General features: G+C 45.1%; 1 protein-coding gene across 2 annotated transcripts in view; it reads right to left on the reverse strand.

Annotated features, from left to right (window-relative positions):
* Positions 1 to 4,484: 4,484 nt before the first annotated feature.
* Positions 4,485 to 21,886, reverse strand: part of mtor (mechanistic target of rapamycin kinase) — a 94,895-nt gene continuing 77,493 nt past the window's right edge. For both annotated transcript variants that reach the window (XM_048240486.1, XM_048240485.1), the window contains exons 36-58: positions 21,467 to 21,598; positions 19,173 to 19,288; positions 14,959 to 15,076; positions 14,234 to 14,422; positions 13,519 to 13,619; positions 12,970 to 13,066; positions 12,428 to 12,526; positions 11,981 to 12,103; positions 11,390 to 11,572; positions 10,970 to 11,104; positions 10,214 to 10,388; positions 8,724 to 8,859; positions 8,276 to 8,423; positions 7,967 to 8,089; positions 7,660 to 7,742; positions 7,404 to 7,476; positions 7,231 to 7,305; positions 6,551 to 6,686; positions 6,080 to 6,145; positions 5,856 to 5,936; positions 5,178 to 5,258; positions 4,880 to 4,985; positions 4,485 to 4,756 (exon numbers count right to left, since the gene is read on the reverse strand). In XM_048240486.1, coding sequence (XP_048096443.1) covers positions 4,741 to 4,756; positions 4,880 to 4,985; positions 5,178 to 5,258; positions 5,856 to 5,936; positions 6,080 to 6,145; positions 6,551 to 6,686; positions 7,231 to 7,305; positions 7,404 to 7,476; positions 7,660 to 7,742; positions 7,967 to 8,089; positions 8,276 to 8,423; positions 8,724 to 8,859; positions 10,214 to 10,388; positions 10,970 to 11,104; positions 11,390 to 11,572; positions 11,981 to 12,103; positions 12,428 to 12,526; positions 12,970 to 13,066; positions 13,519 to 13,619; positions 14,234 to 14,422; positions 14,959 to 15,076; positions 19,173 to 19,288; positions 21,467 to 21,598 — 2,592 coding nt within the window. In that variant the 3' untranslated portion in view covers positions 4,485 to 4,740. The remainder of the gene's footprint in view (positions 4,757 to 4,879; positions 4,986 to 5,177; positions 5,259 to 5,855; positions 5,937 to 6,079; positions 6,146 to 6,550; positions 6,687 to 7,230; positions 7,306 to 7,403; positions 7,477 to 7,659; positions 7,743 to 7,966; positions 8,090 to 8,275; positions 8,424 to 8,723; positions 8,860 to 10,213; positions 10,389 to 10,969; positions 11,105 to 11,389; positions 11,573 to 11,980; positions 12,104 to 12,427; positions 12,527 to 12,969; positions 13,067 to 13,518; positions 13,620 to 14,233; positions 14,423 to 14,958; positions 15,077 to 19,172; positions 19,289 to 21,466; positions 21,599 to 21,886) is intronic.

Below are 21,886 nucleotides of genomic sequence, written 5' to 3' on the forward strand. Positions count from 1 at the left end.
CACACACACACCTACATGACTTTCAGCACTTTTACATCCCTCTCCCTATGCTACAGACCTTTTATTTATTTTCTTATTTCATCACACGTAAAAACACACACACACACATCTGACTTTCTCCAACTTTTGCACATCTCCATAGAACGTTTTATTTATTATTTTTGATTTCTCCTCCATCTATCTACCCATGTCCTTGATTGCCTAGCCTTTTCTGCCCCCCACCCCATCCCCAACACACACACTTTCATCATCACTGTCATCACCACACATACATACAGCACACTGCTTGCTACAGTAAGCCTCCTCTACATACTTGCTGCACACTGCCCCCCCCCCCCCCTACATACACAGCACATTGTCTTCAGGATCTTCTCCAACACACATCCTCTACATACTTACAGCACACTGCCCCCACCTACCCACACACACACTGCACACACACACACAGTCACTGCTCCACTCCCCTCCCGCCCACATACACATCTTCACTGTCATCACTCACATACATCATACATACAGTACTCTGCTTGCAATAGTAAGTCCCTTCACCATACTTGCAGTACACTGCCCCCCCTCCCCTACATACACAACACATTATTTTATCAGGAAGCTTCTCCAACACACATCCCCAACATACTTACAGCACACTGCACCCCCTATTCACAGTGCATTGTCTCATGAGGAAGCTTCTCCAACACACATATTGCACACTGCCCTCTCCCCACATACACAGCACACTATCCCATCTCCCCTGTCATCCCCCAACACACACACCAAGACCCCTGGCAGTTGGGTTAGCCCCCTTGAGCCGTGGATCTGCCCAAGGTTTCTTCCTTGGTAAGGGAGTTTTCCTTGCCCTGTTGCTCTTGGGTGCTCCTTGTTGGTGCCCCCAATCCCAATCCTTCCCCATTTCTTATGCAGCCCTTGCCACTTAATCTACTAAACCCTCTTCTACTGCACTTTTTACCCCCCCCCCCATTAATGCACAAATAGGCTGACAATAAGGCTGGAATAACGCTCTGATCTTTCTATTGATACTGTGATTTTCTACTGAGAAGCATAGACGACCCACAGTAGTATCAAGTAAGTTGTTTAGATGAGTAAGTGGTTGTGGGGGAGTATTACCCTTTAACAACATTATAATCCCAGTGGGAATTGCATCAAAAACAATAGCATATTCCTTTACAGTTACTGAAATTTGATATGTTCTTAGGAATTCTGAGTATTTGTATAGTTTACCATTCTTTACCATTACCATTCAAGAGGTGATCTTCAGACCGAGCCGCACAAACGATACTTGTCAGGTTTTTCAAATTCTACTTTATTGGCCCATGACAGCCAATCAAATATGGCGATGAAGCCGCGAAACAGGAAGTGGGATCTCGGAGACGCTTTAATGTATGAAGTCCAAACTTGGTAGAGGGACTTCGTATCTGATTATGAGGACACAGTAGTAAATTGGCATCATTTGGCCTTTATAGGGGGCGCTGTAAAACAGGAAGTGGGCTCGAATCTCAGCAACTCTTCGATGTATGGAGTCCAAACTTGGTACAGGGACTTCGTATCTGATTGTGAGGACACAGTAGGAAATTGGCATCATTTGGCCTCTATAGGGGGCGCTGTAATACAGGAAGTGGGCTCGTATCTCAGCAACTCTTCGATGTATGAAGTCCAAACTTGATACAGGGACATATTAGCTGATTGTGAAGACATGCAAGGAAAGTGGTCTCATTTGGCCTCTAGGGGTGCTGTAATAAAGAAAGTGAGCTCATATCTCAGCAACACTTTGGTGTATGAAGTCTGCCTGGCTAAAAAGTGCAGATTTTTTGGCCGAAAGTTTCGGGACAGCCAATCACACATGGCTATGATGCCGCCTAACAGGAAGTGGGCTAACATCTCGGCATCTTGGTACAGGGACTTGGTATCTGATTGTGAAGACGCAATAGGAAATTGGCATCATTTGGCCTCTATAGGGGGTGCTGCAATACAGGAAGTGGGCTCATATCTCAGCAACGCTTCAATGTATGACATCCAAACTTGATACAGGAACTTAGTAGCTGATTGTGAGGACATGCAAGGAAAGTGGTCTCACTTGGCCTCTAGGGGTGCTGTAATAAAGAAAGTGAGCTTACATCTCAGCAACTCTTTGGGGTATGAAGTCCAAACTTGGTAGTGGGACATGGTAACTGATTGTGAACGCACAAGGACATTGGTGTAATTTGAACTCTAGGGGCACTGTAGCAAAGTGAGCTTATTTCTCAGCCATTCTTTCCATTCCTGCTATAGCGCTCTGCTAGGCCCCCACATTGCTGCTTGCAGCTATATTTTTCCATCGTGTTGCTTACGTGATACATGATGCAACTTATTGCAGGGCAACCACATAACTGGTTCCATGTGTTCCAATTGGATGATTGAAGTCATCAAAAAACTGATGATTATAAAGTTCTTGAAGTAGGTGTGTGTGTGAGCAACGTAGCCTACATGTTACTCATCTTGCACTGTATCATCTTCCTGAATTTCAATGTTCTGATCACAACAACTCTGGGCAAATTACAAGTCAGCACCAGTCAGAGGCTGCATTCATTGTTTTGCACTTTTATGATGTCCTACAACTACAAAAATACACACCTATAAAGTATTTTAATACACAATACGAAGCCATTTTCTTCAACAAGATAAAATAGAAATGGCATCATACTATTTTGTATTTGAAATACTTATTAAATACTAGGGCTGTCAATCGATTAAAAAAAGAATCTGTAATTAATTAAATCTAAATTAATCGCATATATAATTTTTGCTGAGAAAGTATTTTAAATATTTAAATTCAAATGAATCATTGAATAATCAGCATTAGTGACATTGAAGTTCAAAAACTCTTTTATTATTATTTTCACTGTTCAAATAATGGCCATAATAATCTATGATATGACCTAATATGAGGAAATAAATTCAAAAGTGCTTTCACATACAAGGCATTTCAGGCCACAGATATAACCTAGGGGACACAATGAAAATAAATGAACACCCCTCAATGTCAACACTATTTCTTTCCATTGATGTGCGACTTTAGAGTTGACAAACTCCGGTGATATGCAAATTCCTTGCTGCAGACATTGCAGAGGACCTTATTTTAACACTTTATTTTTGTCAACACCATCAAGCCGTTTTTTTAAAAGTAAATGTTCCAATCAATGATCTAGGCAGCACATTTTCTTCTGTCTCCTTCATTTTACAGTAATGGTTACTAACTAGAACGGCCCGGGGTCAAAGGTTATACGGAATCGATTAATCTGCGCTATTTTTTTTAATCCGTTATTTTTTCTCAAATTAATTAATCAAAATTAATCAGTTATTTTGACAGCCCTATTAAATACATGTGTCAGAAATATTGCCTATTGCTGTTGGCTGCAGCAACTCATACTAGGTAGTAGCCTACCAATTTTTCTGAGTTTGTGTTTTGTGTTTATGTCCATTTTGATCCAATTTGACCACTTTGCTGTTGCCCACCCAAACCTTACCAGCCCACCCAAACTTTCTACCAGCCCACCCAAATGTAGTAGGCTAAAATGTTCATAAATCTGATAACACACAACTGAGTTGTAAGGAGTTGAAAGGAGCTTAAAAAAATGACACATATTCAGCCATTTTGGGTGGAGATCAGCTAGGTGAATGCTACTACTAGCAGCCTATATAACATCAGTAACTCTTGGCCATGGGTTGGAGACCCCTGTTCTAAACTTTAAACTTGAAGTTGCTCTGGAGTTATGCACTCTATTATTTACTTACTCACCTCATTCACTGCAAAAACTGCTTATCTAACACAATCTAACCAAGTGTTATTAATCTTATATCAAGATAAAAAAAACTAGTTGGTATTGTTTTCAGTATAAAGAGACTTATTTAGCCCTTTCTCATGAAATCATTTTCTTAATTTAAGAAAAGTTTGACTTATTTTAAGACATCTCATCCTGAAAACAAGCAAATTTGTCTGCCAGTGCGTTAAGCAAATTTGTCCTAAAAACAAGCAAATTTGTCTGCCAGTGCATTGAGTAAATTTGTCTTGATAAGACACCTTAAAATAAGTCAAGGTCTTCTTAAATTAAGTCAAAATGATCTTACGGGAGAGCACTAGGTAAGTCTTTTCATACTAAAAACAATACCAAATAGATTATTTGATCTTAATAGAAGATTATTAACACTTGGTTAGATTTCATTTTTTGCAGTGTTGGAGCACTTCTGGTGTTCAGTTTTTAATGTTTCGTTGATAATGCTATGATCTAGATTTCCACATGAAAAGGCACTGAAGTAAAACCTTTGCTAAGATTTATTATTTGTATGACACAAGAAAATGGATTGGTATGGATGAAAAGACTTTCAGTGCAGTCATATTTTTTTGAGACATGATAGGATAAAATGAATTATTGAATGTATAATGTATATATTATAGTAGAGTATGACACCATACTGAAAAGTTCCAGGAATGAATGAATGACAAACCGTTTATTCATTATGTGTAATCAAGTCTCTCAATTCATATTGTGCATCAGTTAACCTTCAGTTAACCTTCAGTTGTGAGATATTAAGTTAATAAAAGTTTGAAATACTTGGAAAAAGTCTTATTAATTGCAACACATCATCACTAGTCTATAAAGCAGACTCATTTCTCCTTATGAATTATGGCCACTGTAGAAATATTAGCAAAGGACAAGGACTGCAAAGCAAGGCTGAGGTGCTCCTCTACCAAAATGGACACCTGCAATTAGGGAGGAAACAACCATTAATCCATATGACCATATTACATTTCACAACACACATAATCTTTACAATGTGCTCAACTACATGTCTCAACTACATGCTAGAGATCAATTATACAAACCATCCAATGTAGCACTGGCACAAGTTCTCATGCGATGTTGCTTGTTTAATTAGAAGCTCCACTTGGGTCGGCACATCCAAGGTCTCATCGTGAGAGAAATCCCGACCTAGTGAGGGAGAGAACAGAAGTATGAGTTTCTCACAGCAGAGGGAGGAATTGCATAACTGCTGACTTTGTTGATGCAAAGTCAAAGTGAAATGGCACAATGGCAGATATTTTACTAGTTTTGTACGTCTAAAATGGAGGTCTGACAATAACAGCTCCTTTCCCTGAGGCACAGAGTAGAAACGGAACTCACCGGTCAGTTTGTCTCGCACCCGGTTGATGATCTGGATGGCTTTTTTGTTCAGAGCCTCGGGCTGTACAAGGCCATCACCAACTGACAGGGAACGAGAAACAACATCAATGTTTCCATTTTGTTCAGCGATTATACTTTTCAGGGAAATTATTATTCAATACAGAAATATGCTGGTTCTTCAATATATGACTTTGCCTAATAAAACAGGATGACATGGAGCTCAGGAATGAAAGCTTGTGTAATAATAGTTTGGGTTCAGCTTATGCTTTCACGATACAAACGAGACGTCTGTGTGAAAAGTTCAGGCCTTGACTTTTATTTTCTAATCATCCTTGGCAACACTCTTGAAAGAGCATGACCATGAGATCATTCATATAATCCTATAAGCCCATCCTTTCCCCTAAACTTTTAGCACTTAAAAAATTGCTTGTACTGGACACAATATTACGCATCCAAATGGCAATTTATAGGGTGTCATTTCTAGAAAATTGGATTTATTGCTTTGAGCCACAACATCTCTCAGCTCTGGTTACACTCCCTGAGGTGAAATGGAGGTTGTGTGCGCTCTGATTTGAATCCTAGTGCAGCTCTGCTCCATTAGTATGGGTGTTGGGGCCAGTGGATGGCCTCCTTGCAGGCATGCGATAAGGAGCGTGTGAGCTCGAGCCGCTGACTCACTGAAGGAGTGGATGGATTCAGGCACGGTGGTTCCTGGCTTCTTGTGGGTGGTCTCGCCGAGGTCGATGCCGTCCAGCGCTTCTGCGGGGGGTCACATCAAAGACAAGCACCATTGGGGGGGTCACACACACACACACACTTGTCAGTAGAAGGCAATTGGTCATACACTGATGTGCCAACCCTACTTCCTTTAACTCGCCCACCTCTTGGAAGTGAGGACTTACCCACGGATTGTCCGGCGGAGTAGGAGTCGGTCCTGTTCCTGGATCGCTTGTTTCCTTTGGTGTTGGCTGAAGAGGAGGAAAAAAAAGGAGGTGAGAGAGTGTTAGAAAGAGAGGTCGGATTTTTGCAGTTCCAAGTTGCCAGACGCTGAAGTTTTGAACTGGTAACCAGAATGAGAGAGGTGGAAAACTGAGAAAACAAGCAAGATAATGTGGAAATATCAATACGGATTGTGCTTGAAGTGTCACACATAATAATGACGGGCCCTACTGGCACAGTAATGTCACTTAGTTTGGGCCAGGACACTGGCTGCTATCTCCACTCTGACAGCCAGGTTAGCAATGGGAAAACTGCAAGGCTGGTCTGGATGTCCTCTCAGCTGTTGGAAATGCATCTCTGACACCTACTGGCTACTGTGTTAAATGTCACTGGAGTGCTGAGTAAAGGTCTAGTAATGAATTAAAAAGACTTACTGTCCATCAGCCTCCAGTTGAGTAAGGGGTCGTACACGAAGGCCTCCAGCACGGCCATGACGCTGTCTCTGTGTTCCCTCAACACCTCCATGACAGTGTGGCACGTGATCCTGTAGTTGCCGTCCAGGCCGGTCACCTGCACGGAGAGAAAAAAAGAGAGAGACAGACAGGTGGAGAGAGGGAGAGGGAGAGAGATGAAAGTCACTCTATTCTCTCAAGGACAATTTAATTTACAAGCCCTGTCATTCTTGACTATAAATCTGACTAAATGTGATGATGTCAATGTTAGAAGGCAGGTTCAACTTTAAAAAATATTCTGAAATATATTTTAACCTTACATTCTAAAAGCGGAGCTATACTTCTGCATCTGAAGCGTTCTGTGGGCGAACAATTGCTTTCCACTATAATCAATGGAACTGGCTACACCAGACGAGAGAGCGCTGTGTACATTTGGAAAAATTCGACCAGTCTTCTAAAACTATTTTTACGCTTCATGAACGTAAGGCTTCAGTTGAAGTAAAAAGTATAGCCCAGAGAGTTGTAATATATATATATATATATATATTATAACAACTAGTAGTCCCACCCAGTCCCACATAGTTCTATATCCATCTTCTAACAAATTTCTATTCCAATTGATTACCTAACAAAAGACATTAAAAGAATGGTACGCATCTTACCTCCATGGCATTAGTCAGCATTCTGGTCAGTCTAAAGGGGATTTTCTCAGGGAATTTCTCCCTCGTCATGGCAACCTGAGAGATAAATAAGAAGTGTCATATTAAATACAGCACAGTAATTCTAAATATGCTAACACCACAGGAAATATATAAAACTAAAAGACATAATTTACCTCAAAACAATCACCAAAGTCTATGTGGAGGATCTTTCCGCTGAGCCTATCCAACATCAGGTTGGATGGATGCCTGAGGAAAAAAAATAATATGTGATTGCCAGCTGATTTTTCCTCTACCTGAATCAGTCCAACAGAGAAGTGATAATAAGATAATAAGATAAGTGGAAACCAGAAACCAGTAGAGAAGGTATTTAAATAGGTTTTCAGCCTCATTCAGCAATAAATTGTCACATTTATGCAAAATAGCTCTCACCTATCTCCCAGTCCTAAGATGTAGCCAACCATAGACATGACAGCTAAGGAGCGTGTGTAGTTTGTCCGCCTGTCAAACCAAACCTGAGAGAGAGAGATACAGACATTATAACAAGCACATATCATTTTGACTAAAGCTCATACAGATAACCTGGTGTGAAAAACGTTTGCTCTCGCCTTATATGAAATGTCTGTTAAAGTTGAAGTTGACGGGTATTTAGCAAATTTCCCGTGTGTGTATTGGCGGGATGTGTGTATGTGTGGCGTTGGACATGGCCTTGGGGAAGCTGGTGGAAGAGGCCCTGTACCTCTGAACTGGGACTCTTGAGCCACAGCAGCTTGGCCAGGTCGTCCCCGGCCGTGTTGTTGACAGCGTGCTCAAACACCTCCACCTTCTCCATCAGGGTCAGGTGGTCGTAGTCTGGAGCCATCTAATCAAACCAAAACAAACCTTTATTATGTACTGTTTTCAAAAAAGCAGTTCATAAAAAAATTCCACACAGAAAACACTGCACTGCATGTTTGTTTATGTTTATGGTATTTGGATGACAGTTTTGTCCAAAGCGAGTATTTGTGGGCATGTTTGTGAGTGCAAGTCCACAGAGATCCAGGCTCACCCTGAGCATAATACGGTGTTCAATGTTGAGCAGGATCTTCTTTTTCTCACGATAGTCTCTGATGAGGGCGTGGAGTGTGTCACAGTGAGGTACCCATCCAATCAGACCAGAGTTGGTGGACAGAGGAATCACTGCATACCGCTGGATGCTAACAAACAGAAGAAAACAAAAAAGTTGAGAATTTTGCGATTTCAGTTGAAATCATGCAGATGTTTCTGCAATGCAGTTAATTTAGGAAATTGAATTGGCTTCACGTTTGCTCTTTCAAGCCAGTAGACTGCAGGATATTATCACCTCATAATTATCGCTGTTCTATGATTCACACTATGATTTATGAACTAATTTCCAAATGTTTTCACCAAAACAAAGAGTCTCTCATGCAAGCAGCTGCCTGGTGTGATGTGAGTGCTTCAGACAGAGGGTGTGTGTGTGTGTGTGGGTTATGCACCTCAGGTTTTTGCGCAGAGATGCCGGGTCGTTGGCCAGCAGTGTGTTCACCAGTCCAAAGAGCTGCATCACCCTCTCGTCCTGCCGCAGATCCTCGTGGCCCTTCAGCAGGAACATGAACTCATGCCCGTTGCTGCCTGTAGGGGGCGGAAGAGAGCAACGCACAAGGTCTCACATGCTGGGTCACCCATGAGTACACACACAAACTCCACATATACACACAAACACCGCGCACACACACACACACACACACACACACACACACACACACACCAGGCCGGACGTGGGAGCCAAATGGTAACGCATAACTAGATGGCCACTTAGGGCGTCATGCTTGGATTGCATTACATATTTAACATGGCACTGTGGGGTCCACATGAGAGCACATCAAACCTGCACTTTTAAGGCTGCAAACCCGTGGAGTACCATAAGCTGGGGTTTGAGGGAATTAGATGGAACTGCTTCGAATTACATAAACTCATAAAAATATAGACTTAGAATAATAGTAGTAATAGTCCATTTTGGCTCGCCAAAGCAGAGCCCCCCCACCCCCCCCATCCCCACAACGACAATATCCTTTTATTTTGGGAATAAAAAAAATAATTGGCCGGCTCCAATACGATTTCAGACGAGGTGAACCGTTAAGCGTTAACGTCCCAGCAACAACTACACAGACAATGAACCTGTTCAGTGTCCCCATTTAAGTGCTATAGCAGACCAGACGTCATGGAAACCTCTCCACTTAGAGGATCACAATCTGCCATCTGCTCAGCGTTGCTAAGGAGCATGCAGAGAAAGAGAGGGAGAGAGAGAGAGAGAGAGAAAGAGAGAGAGAAAACATCTGAAAGTGCTGAGTGATGCTGTAGAGGCTGAAGGAGTCCACTGAGAGGCTACCAGTGGGTGTCCGGCCGGCAGAGTGGGAAAGCAATTTGGGTGACCAGTCAGGGCTGAAGGGTAGAGAATGGAGGTTGGGATGGCTGCAAAGCTTCTTCTCAACCTTGGACAACTGGCTACTGGAAGCCCCCCGACACCAGGGGTCAAATTAAAACAGACAGTGTATAAACAGTTATGAGAGAAGAGAGGAGAGGAGAGGAGGAGAGGAGAGGAGAGAAGGAAAGGGAAGGGAATGTACCGAACTCTCCCCAAAACCGATGGACATTCCGGCTGAGCTGGAAGGGCTTTTTCCCCATGCATCAGACTCTCTTTAATGTTTTTAAAGACTTCTATGTGATGTAACGGTTTGGAATGACGGGAGTGCTCTACAGAGTGCAGCACGAGGACAAATCAGTCACATCAGACAACAGGCAACTGAATTTGTACCCGATGTCTACACTAACTTACTTACTATACTTAATAAAAATAAATAGATAGTATCATGCACCACCCAGATCCATGTAAGCATGAGGATGACAGGCTTACACTGATTGACTGCATCTTTCCTCCTATCGTGTTATCACGGCCTCACACCTATGGCGTTAACCCCCGCCTTACCCATGATGGTGAGCTTGCGCGGGCGCTGCTTGGACGTGATGACCTGCAGCGAGGGGGCGATGGACTGGATGCGGATGATGGGCTGGTTAGGGTCGTAGGTGCCAGGCACGGCCAGCTCCAGGTCCCGGCACATCAGCAGCTTCGGCGAGACGTACTGCAGCTCCAGTGAGGTGAGCTGAGGACATGCACACACACACACACACACACACACACACACACACACACACACACACACACACACACAAAAGATAGGACCACATTTTTAGAACAGATGGGAAACAAGAGAGAGCGAATAATTCAACAGTAACTCTGCCTGTCACTCTGCTGTGTCAAGTTGGAAAGCTGTTTGGTTTGGCGCCGACAGGTAGCTAACATGAAAAGCCCAGCAGGTGGAGAGCCTAAAAAAATGCCACCACCTGAAATAACAAAGGGCAAACACACATCATTTACGGGTTGCTTGGGAACCACTGTTTATGTCATTACCGATAATAAAGGGGGAAGAAAAATACCCTTGCATTGTTTTAGCAAATATCTGAGCACAACCCAGAGGCAAAATATGCAGCATCGCTTCCAAAGCGAAAAGCAGAGGAAGAACAACCATTGATTGAAAACAGAACATCTAGTCCTTAAAAGAGAGGAAGCCATCAGTGAAACTGGTAATGAGATCCAAGGGGCGTCTACAGAAAGCCCAGCTGAGTGATGAAGGCTCTGTGGGGACTCGGCCTGGACTCTCTCTCCCGCTGGGCTCTGGCTCACCTGGGGCAGCTGCTTGGAGATCCTCCTGAAGACGTGGTAGTACAGGTCCCAGGCCTGGGTCAGGTCCTTCACGTTGCCCGAGCGCATGTACTTCCTGCACCAGTCCTGAGCCTCCATCAGGTCACGGCCGTAGGCCTGACAAGCACACACAATCAGGTCAGGTCATTCCAGTTCAAGTGTGGTCTATACTGTACACGAGTACATTACGTAAGCCAAGCTCTGCTGGCTGGAAATCATATACTTGCGTCCAAGTGTAAACCTCATCATTCCAATATCGACTTGCCTGAACATCTAAACACTCCACTTAACAAAATAATGAACTATCAAGTGAGATAGAAATGGTTCTCGCTCATTCACAAACTCCGGATTCCTTTTAAATGAGTGTTGTTTTGACTGGAGGGCTATGGCGAGGAGGTTCACCTGGTTGAAGGAGGTCTCTTTGAGGGTCTGTGGGCCCCTCTCCATCATGGCGTGGAGGGGTTCCAGCACGGCGAACATGCCCTTCACGTTGCGCTCGCCGAAGTAGAGGCGTGATGCCTCCTCCAGTCCCTCATGCCACATCTCGTGCCACAGGATGGCCACACGGATTAGCTCTTCACTTACCTGTGTAGGCACGCATGCACGCACACACACACACACACACACACACAGAAATGTACACAAACACACACGCACACAAACAGAAGTGTACACACAGGCAAACACATGTACACACACAGCCGCACAAACACACAGACAAACACCCAAAAACCGTGTGAGATTAAGAATACACTAATATCATTATATAACACGACTAAAAGGCAAGTCAAGTCAAGCAGCTCCACTCTTTTAATCACAAGAGATCATTGGGGATATTACTAGGATTATATTGTTGGCTTAAGGTTACTGTGAGCGCTGTTTCTGCAGTGACAATAAGTTCTTTCAACCCATCCCCATCCCTCTCTCTCACACACACACACGCACACACACACACACACACACAAAGTTACTTGAGTTTCAAATGGCCCATACCATGATGGCCTGTTGTACTAAGGTATTGCAGTGCTCGCACATGTTCTTCAGGATTTTGTTAGCAGCATTGTGCCGTGCCGTGGTTGTAGATTTGGAGGCCACGGTCAGCGGGTAGATCAAAGCCTACAGAAAGAGAGAGAAAGAGAGAGATATATATATAGAGAGAGAGAAAGACCACATATCAAACCCATGGAGTACAACAAATTTAAATATACACAATAACAATTTGTTATGATGTCATTCATAAAGATCACAGATTACAAATAAAGCAAAAATAACCCTACAAAGGAACAGGTTTTAAATTCACCAAAAACATAAGGAAAAAGCAAAAAACTCTAAATTTGAATTCTCCTCCATTCCTGTGTGTGTGTTTGAAGTAGAGGAGAGCGCTGGCGGCTAACAGCAGGGGTTCCAGCTCCGTGATAATGTGCGTGTTGGAGAGCGTACCTGGGGGTGGTAGCGTCCGATGTCCGTGAGCAGCTGGTGGATGAGACGGCCGACCAGAGCTCGTGGCGTGTCGATACGAGCAATCAGCTGCGGGATCACCTGAGGAGGGGGGAGGCAGAGACACGGGTCAGAATGACCGCAGGGGAGTGGAGTGGGAGAGCATGAGACGAGACGAGAGGAAGAGTAAAAAAAATAAAAAATAAAAAAACACAACAGTCTTCGGGGAAAGTAAGTGTGTGTGAGAGAATGTGTAATGTGAATATAATGTGACAGCGCGGAAAAAAAACAACAGAAGAGAAAAGTGAAAGTGTGTGTGAGAGTATGTGTAAGGTGAATATAATGTGACAGGGGAAAAAGTGACAGTAGAAAACAGTGAGAGTGTGTATAAGAGTATGTGTAAGGTGAATATTATATGACAGGGGAAAAAAACAACAGAAGTCCGAGTGTGAGATTATGTGTAATATGAATATAATATGACGGCAAAAATGACAGACTGAGATACTGATAGAGGAGGTGAGATTGGATAACGGTGCATTAGTTACCTGTAGCCAGGTGTCGATCTGAATGGTCTTGATTCCTTCAACCAAGGCCTCGTTGACCTCGGGCCAGTGGCCATAGTCAAACCACAATGTGAGGACTCTGACAGGGCAAACACACCATCATCATCCATTTAAGGAGCGTAATACATTTAGCACTGTAGCGTAAAAGATACTCTGGAGATTCTGGGAAAGAGTTTCTTCTACACTGCCTCAATGAAAAACACATGGGGTTGGGGGGGTGGGGTGGGGGGGGGGTGTGGAGTTTGTTACAGATTGATTACTGTACGCATGCTGGGTCAAAGATGCCTGCGGGAGGAAAAACCAACAGACGAGTTTACTTTGGCTCGGATACGCCACAGGGGGTCACTCTTTCTGCACACACACACACACACACACACACACACACACACACACACACACACACACACACGTGTGTGCGAAGCTTGCACACCCTCGTCAACTGCAGACGTGTGCCTGGTCTCTCGTATGCCCTTGACTCTGGGCTGGAGTCAGGAGTAGAGGGGGAAGGGGGCTGATGCTAAGGTGACGTACCTCAGCGTGTCCTGCAGGTTGTTCCCGCGGGAGAGGGAGATGGAGCGGAAGAAGCCCTGGACGGCAGGCACCGTGTACAGCAGCAGAGTCTTGGAGAGGTCCTGTGGGGGAAAGAGGAAAGAAACAACCCACAAAATGGATTGATGAGTGATACCGGGGCCCAAAACAAGCACATAGACCCAGGGATCGTTGTCTGGCTACTGTGAACAACACGTCACATGATTGTGATTCATGATGCACCGAATGGCTGTTTGATTATCTGTCTGATTAACTGTCCTGAGGGATTACAGCAAATTCAAATTTGAAGTCCATTCCAGCGACAGATGTTTTGAGGGTCTCGTTCCTTCCCAACTGGATAGCCCAGAGCTGCTCTTTCTACCACATAGTGGATACAAACACACACTTGGGGCAGATAGACATCGGCTGATGTGTTTCTGATTCTTGAAGCATACTTATACTGTAGGCCTCTATTCCACTGGCAATATTCAAACAAGTGTTTAATGAATCGCAACGGCAGGTTCGGGAGTTTAACCCAGCGTTGATGTTACCGCTGCTGATTGTGAATGAAAACTATTGTAGTGAGTGTTTGACTGTCAATGTATGCACTTGATCGTGAACACAAATATATGTGCTTGATTGCGAAAAAGCAGATATATGTGCTTGATTGTGACTGCAAATGTAGTCTTATGCAGGAGCCTCGGCCGGCTGGTCTGACCTCGTTGACCTTCTTCTGTCCGGGTGAGGGGATGGGGCTGTGGTCGGCGCTGTCGGCCTCGCTGTCGCTGTTGCTGGCCTCGCTGGCGCCGCTGGCGTGCCGCAGCTTCTTGCGCTCGTCACGGCCCTGGTTCTGATGTTTGTAGTGCAGCACCGCCTCAAAGTTCATCACTGCCCATGCGTGCCATGCCTGTTAAAAACACTCACATTTAAACAGAAAAACACACACACACACACATGCAGAAGTACAGCCTGACAGAGAATAAGAGGGCACGTGGTGATGCTAACATCTTTCGTTTCGTTTATGAGGGGAACTAAAATTATGAGGGCAGAGGTTCTGAACCATAAATGTCTCCAGGCAGTTGATTTGGCTCAGAGGGAGAAGAGACACACTGAGCTTACTGTGTGGCTTACTTAACAAACCGCACTTTAAAACATTTGTCAAAGTCTTAAGTCTAACGTGACATACGCTTCTACATAGATTTATATTATTGTATACATAATATGTATATTTGCCCTGCAAAGAAAATAAAGTTTGATCGATGTATTTGACATAAAGGGCCCCAATGTTTGTCCACGCATGCTGCCCTGCAATCTATGAGAGGGCATAACTGCATTAAAAACTGCAAATTAAAAGCAGTCTGTATTGCTTTCATATTGACCGCATTATAAATTCTTGTAATTGGAGGCCGACTGGAGAGTGGATGGCAGTCTTATTGACCTTACCTTGTACCAGTTGCGGTCGTGCTCAGTGGAATGGCTGTAATACTGTAGCACTTTGGGGATGGTGCTCTCATTGATGCCTTGCAGACTGAGCTGCCACTCTCCCAGCTTCAGGAAGCACCTGCATGGGAGAGAGACAGAGAGAAAGAGAGAGACAGAGAGAGAGAGAGAGAGAGAGAGAGAGAGAGAGAGAGAGAGAGAGAGAGAGAGAGAGAGAGAGAGAGAGAGAGAGAGAGAGAGAGAGAGAGAGAGAGAGAGAGAGAGAGATGAGGTGTGTAAGCCAATCAAGGGACTACACTACATAGCAGTAAAGGCATGACACCGATGTGACGACTATGGTATGTACTTGGGATGAGTCCCAGTAAGGGAATGCTGATACGGAAAAGTGATGGAGAGAGAGGGTAAGTCAATAGGGCTCGTTCATGAGTAATAAGCACTGGTGCTAGCTCTTGTGCATATCCCAGATATTTGCATGTGTGTGGTCCCCATCACCACCAAACTCCTCAGCTACTCCGCACTCTTCCCTCCGCTCTTCCCCCTCTGGAGACACTAGGGCAGACCAAACACCGGCGGTCTCCGCCACGGCTCCACCATTATCTATCCATTTAAAGTCCATCCATTAGCAGGACTTCCATCGGAGGGACATAAGTCTACTGCAGACTCATGTCCTAGATTCCAAAGACGGTTCCTTGAGAACAACCTAACAAAGTTCTTCAATTTGACTAGTCAAGACAAACAAACGTGGAATTAGTTTCGTCTGTGGTTCAAAACTATTCCTGTAAGCGACTGTTGCTAATAAACGCTAATGGCATTTACTGTTACGATAATCGAGTGTGATGGATGAGTATATTATTATAGTCATAGACCGCAAAAGATTTAGAGGGGTTACTTTCTAACTGGGGAATAAGGAATGCTTTGGATCAGGGGGCAGACATCTGTCATACTTAAGCATGATTATAAAAATCTGTGGAGCGAGGAACCATTGAAATTACTTTTCAATTACACACAGAAAAGAGTACACTACGTTACTGTCAGATAGGGGGAGAGGGGCTGTCCCTGCACTGCCAAAGAGCCTGTGTTTTCTTCCCGAACGCATCAATAATGGCGAAAGTGGCAAGCGATGGTGTTTCCGAGCAGCGCAGTTGTCCTTGGCTGTTTTTCGTTTCCCGGGCCGATGGAGCATGCACGCATGTGTGTGTGTGTGTGTGTGTATGTGTATGTGTACGGGGAGAGAGGGCGTTGTATTACAGCCTTTGGGTCTGTAAAGCCGGGGAAGTGACAGCTCCTGCCGGGCAACCACAGGAGCAGGGGGAAGCCAGCCAGTGAGCCAGTCACACACTCCAGTCCCACGCTGGGCCCTCCGTGGCTCACATTAGGGGGAAAAAATGCTCCGCAGAGTTACGTAACCCACACCCCAATTGCTTTTCAGACCGCATGACAAAAAGAAGGAGAGAATCTGATAGGGATTTTTATTTCTCCTCAGTGACAGAGACCGTGGAACCCTGTCGTTTTCAACACAACATTTCATGGAAAGTATGAGCTGTAGTGGAACGATGGGGTTGAGTGTTGTCTGTAGTCAAGCCATATCGAATCTGTGCTGATGCGTCTGGCTTCTCTTCTAAGCAAATGAGGGAGAGAGACAGAAATAATGGGCACTTTTAAGGGGGAGGACCGCCATATCACTGTCAAACCAGGTGTGTGTCATTCCCTGTGTGAGGCAGATTTGAGGAGGAAAGTGTGTCAGCTTGTCTGGTGGGAAGGGTGGAAGAGATGGCCCTGACAAGACGCACTTCACTACTCGCATTCCACAGATACTGGGAAACCTTAGCAACATGCTAGGTTTATGGAAAACATAACACCTCCATGTCAACCGCAACTCACAGAAGCCTCAACTACAGCGTCAAATGGGTATTTACGAGTCGCTGCTTAAAACTTAATTACATAGTTTCATGTCAGAGGTGAATCTGGATTGGAGAGATGGCGAATTACGGTGATTTATTTCCTTTTCAAAACGCTTCTTCAGCAGTCCCCACTGATGTATATCCTGCGTCTGAATGGTGTGCCAAGTCCTGTGTGAGCTGACATGGCAGAGCGAAGTGGGATGAAATAGGAGAATTTGCATGAAAGCACACAGTGCACACACTCCAAAAGCCATACGTACCAAAAACACAGCCATAAAGCTCTTCACTGTTTATTGCAAGTAAATAAACATAAGTCACAGTGTGTAATATGCTCCGATGTTGTACATAGTAAATTTTGCCCCCGAAATCATCACCGTCTGCTCTCTCTGAGTTAAGACTCCCCAGAGTCCTCCCTTATTTCACTCCTCACCACGGCGGGACGGGAAATTGAAAAAAAGCTGGATCTGTGTGCCATTAATAAGTGGGATTCCTCCATTTTAATGGCCAAATCGAGAACAACACCAAATGCACCTTGTGAATATGAAACAGTCGGTGTATGTCCTCCACTCCAGCCTAGAGCACAGCTACAAGATTGCTTTAAGAGAGCCTTGATAAGCCCACTCACAAATGGGGAATAGCGCAGCAGCAAACACGAGAGCTGGCACGCAGATAGACGAGGCGTGTTGACAGACGCTGGGCTCTCGGCCTGACCTTGACGCACTCGCTAACAGGAGCTGTGGCTCTAAAGGATGAGGGTGCAGGAGGGTGCCTTGCGGGTGAACACACAGATACACCCGACAGCCAGGCGTGACTGGGACCAGTGAGGAGGTGTTGGCACAGGGGTGTGGAGAGCTCACAGCAGAGGCTTCCAGCACACCTGGAGTGCCCTTGTTGTGAGCCAAGCCAGTTTTATACAGAGGTAATTAACTGAGCTGTACTGGGATCAAGCTATCCTCGAAAGAGCATGTAAAGGGCTAATCGACTCGGCTGTTTTTTTTCCGTTGTTATAGCGTCAGGCGCCTCCAGCACTTGGTTGCACTCGAAAGGGGTTGCAAAGGCTGGAGAGAATGCAGGGGCGGGGTCATGTGATCTGGCCGGGTTCACGGTCAATGGAAAAGAGCGAGAACACTCTGTTCGCAATCTCCTCTCGGGGCAAAGCACGAAGTGAAAGGCGAAACCCTGTTTGATTATAAAATCCCTCAAAGCGTGTACTTACACACACACTCTCACTCTCTGTCACACACACACACACTTTCACACACTCGAAATGAAACAACCACCGTAAAAAACAGGCGCAATAATCACTGTGCTTGTAAACTGTTTACCTAATCGTCATGGTTTCAACAACAAGCTGTGTGGCACAGCATATTAACAACGATCACAGCAATTCCAAATGCTTTGGAAATGATGCTTGATACGTCTGGCCAGTCTGCCAGTCATTAACAGCATCTTTCAAACCACCGAACCCCGAATATTGTTCTCTTTTGAAACAAAAGTGTTTAGACAGCATGTGGACATGTGGATTTAAGGTAGATTCAACACTACAATAAACAGGATAATTCATCATTGTTGTGAGAGGAAGTGAAATGATAAATGATGATTACTCATGTCCTTCTTTGAAAAAGAAAAATGGCGAGCGAGAGGCCTACTGCGTCATGCTATATTTACGATATTTGATATCGCGGGGCTGACAACTTGTGTAAGCATTATCAAACACAGATGAACCTTGACCAGCTGCTTGGCCCTCAAGTGCAGTCGGCTGGCAGAGGATCATTCACGCTGAGACTGTGTGTGGGTCTGATGATTAATGATGCCGGGCCCTATTGGTGATGTGAGGTCATGAAGAATGTACGGTCGTGCACATCCACACCTCGGAGCTTTGAGTCCAGCCGCAATGTGTTAGAGCATGTGTGGAAGTATCTGGGAGGGAGAGATTCAGTGCATCCTGTAGAGAAGGGAGAGTACTCTCCTCATCTGGCCTCAAACCTGGGTCAGCGGGGTACCACACCTGTACACTGACCGCAATGCCAAAGAGCCACGCTCGGGTGGGATGACTGCTCTCTCTTCCTCTGCTAGACATCTCTTATATGAAAGTGTGCATCAGTATGCGTGTGTGTGTATATTTCTGAGCATATGAGCTTACACCAGTGAATGGATCAGCGACTTGCTGCATTTTCTTATGTTTGTGTCTATGTGTGAAACCTCAGTCCCGTACCACAGGCGGTGGTCGGTGAGGTTTCCCCTTCACTGTAAAGCGCTTCGGGTGCCTTGATAAAGCGCTATACAGATGCAAATCGTTGTTGCTGCTGTTGTTACCTGGCCATGAGCTTGTGCAGCTCCAGTTTGTGCTGCTGGTCCTCGGCTGCGATGGCGTGCTGTGCCTGCTGCTGCATGCCCTGCACAAAGTGCTGCATGTGCTGGAAGGCATCAATCTGCAGGACAGGGTTGGCAAGAGAGAGAGAGAGAGAGAGAAAGAGAGAGAGACAGAGACAGAGAGAAAGAGAGAGACAGAGTCAAAAGTGACTAATATAGCAGATGCTTTTAACCAAACAGCAGGTTGGACCCATTGTCAGCCAGTGACGTTACCACAGCTCCACCACGCCCGCATGATGAGAGATGGAGTGATAGTGGCTATGGTTGCTCTACAGAATCACACATATCAACTATGGCAATAATGGGGCAAGGGTGGCTATGCCCACGGGTCGCAGCACAATCCTACAATAGATTTCAGGTGCCATATCAGCCAGGGCACTGGTTACCTAGCAAGCAGGGTGGAGCATTTAAGTTTCACACGCTCATGCAATGGAAATGACATCTGTACTCTTTTTGGTCTTGCTATGAGAGGCCCATTATTTGGTGGTTGGACAATGCTAGCACTTCATCTTTTCACTGGTTGTCATCAACCTTGAAGGCTTGTACATTCACAGGCCATTTACAGACTTTTATCACACAAATATTGCCTCTCCTTGCCAATGATTGTATTGCTTGTCGTACAACATTTTTTCCTGTTTATATGTTATGTGCATTTGGTTCAAAGCTACACCCGACATTTCAAAGCAATTGCTAAAACAGCTTGCACATGATGGAAGATTTATTTTAACTGACCATGTAATAGTTTAAATATTGCAACTTGGACATTGTACAGAGAGAGATAGAGCCTTTTGTTTTCTGTTCAGTGTGGCCTTGTGTGATTTTGCCTATTTCTGTATCTTTACATGATTGCATGGAAAGTTGTATGGGAGAGTAAGGTTAGACTATATACAACACATTAAGGTTGTACTTCAGTTGAAGTAGGTACTTTGTAAGGAGACATTACCTATGCAGATTTATTAATGTTTCTTATGGCCTCAGTCCTAGTGTTAGCCTCTCCAGCAATCGTTACTCAAGATTTAGTTTTGTTGTTCTACCATAAGCTTTTATTATGCAGTAATGACACGGCCTTGATCCCTGTTACCAAAACATGCCCTGTGTGGTTTCCATGGAAAAAAATCCGGCATCCAGCACTTTGAGGAGTGCCAACTCCTGTCTTCGAGAGCTGCGGCCAAGCCAGACTTTTTCCGGCCCTTATCTAACTGGCACTGGCTCTGCTGATTGACTCCCAACCGTGATACGAGGAGGCTCAGCGTGTTTTTGTGTGTGTCTGGAAATACTAACTGCGCAGTCCCGCGGCGGTTCCTAGAACGGACCGTGTTGGCGCGAGCTCTGTATTGCCGTAATCACCTCTCTCTCTGCTCGAGACACATTTGGGGTCTTACTCGCTTGTTTATGAGGACGAGGGAGGGAAACAGGAGTACAGAGCAGCTTGGCTTTACGATTCCCGTGGAGTGCTGGGAACTAGCGAGGAGAGAGAGAGACAAGACAGAGGAAGAAGAGAGAGAGAAAAGAGAGAAAGAGAAAGAGAGAGCGAGAGAGAGACAAGACAGAGGAAGAAGAGAGAGAGAAAAGAGAGAAAGAGAAAGAGAGAGCGAGAAAAGAGAGAGACAAGAAAGAAAGAGAGAGAGAGAGGGGGCAGAGAGAGAACTGGGCTGAGAGCTGAGGCTGACAGAGACGGATGGTGGTGGTGGGAGAGGAGACACAGATGAGCCTCTGGCTGGGCTTGCTGTGTCTGTCTGTCCGTCTGTCGGTCTGTTTGTTTCTCCATTTCTCCGTCTCTCTGTCACTCGGTTGCCTGTGACCTCAGCCCTGCTGCATGTGGGACAGTCCCGCCACGGCCGACACACCGACACATGTGTGCTCGCTCGCACCCTGACACTTACGTAATCCCCCGCAGACATAACACTTCACTAATGAGCTCGAGGAGGCGAGAGACGCTTCCAGACAGAGAGATGGAGAATCGGCAAGGGAGATGGAGAGAGAAAGAGAGACAGATAAAGAGAGAGAGAGAGAGAGAGAGAGAGACAAAGAAAGCAGAACATGAAGAATGAAATAGAGAGAGAGTGAGAGAGAGAAATAAAGAAAGGGGTGGAAGCAGAATATGAAGAATGAGATAGAGTGAGAGAGAGAGAAATGGAATAGAGAAAAAAGGGAGAGGAAGATGGAGAAAAGACAGGAGGAAGGCACTCCGTCTGTTTCTGCGTCTGGAGTGAGTGGCTGGTGGGAGCCGGGCCTACCTTGCGGGTGCTCTTCCACATGTACTTCATGTAGGCGTAGGTGACGTGGGGATGCGCCGTGGGCAGGGGGTGGTCCAGCTGTTTGGACGGGTCAACTCCCAGCAGGAGCACCAGGGTCTTGTGGGCCAGGGCCTTGACACGAAGAGAAAGAGAGAGAGAGAGAGAGAGAGATGGAGTGAGTGTGAGTGAAATTGACCAAAGATAAGTGTGAAAAAAAAAACACAAGAAGGTGCAAAGAACAAAGGCACACGGGAGACGAGTAAAAAAACACATTTCAGGGTGAGGTAAAGCTCTCTGCCTGTTATCCTCTTAGATCACACACCCATCCATCCACCCATCCATCCATCTATTCATCTGCCTGTGCAGGCATGGCCCAGGCTATGTAAATAAACAGTGGAGTTAGCAGAGGCCTTCGGCTGT

This window comes from Alosa alosa, chromosome 4, assembly GCF_017589495.1.
Source record: "Alosa alosa isolate M-15738 ecotype Scorff River chromosome 4, AALO_Geno_1.1, whole genome shotgun sequence".
Classification (NCBI taxonomy): Eukaryota; Metazoa; Chordata; class Actinopteri; order Clupeiformes; family Clupeidae; genus Alosa; species Alosa alosa.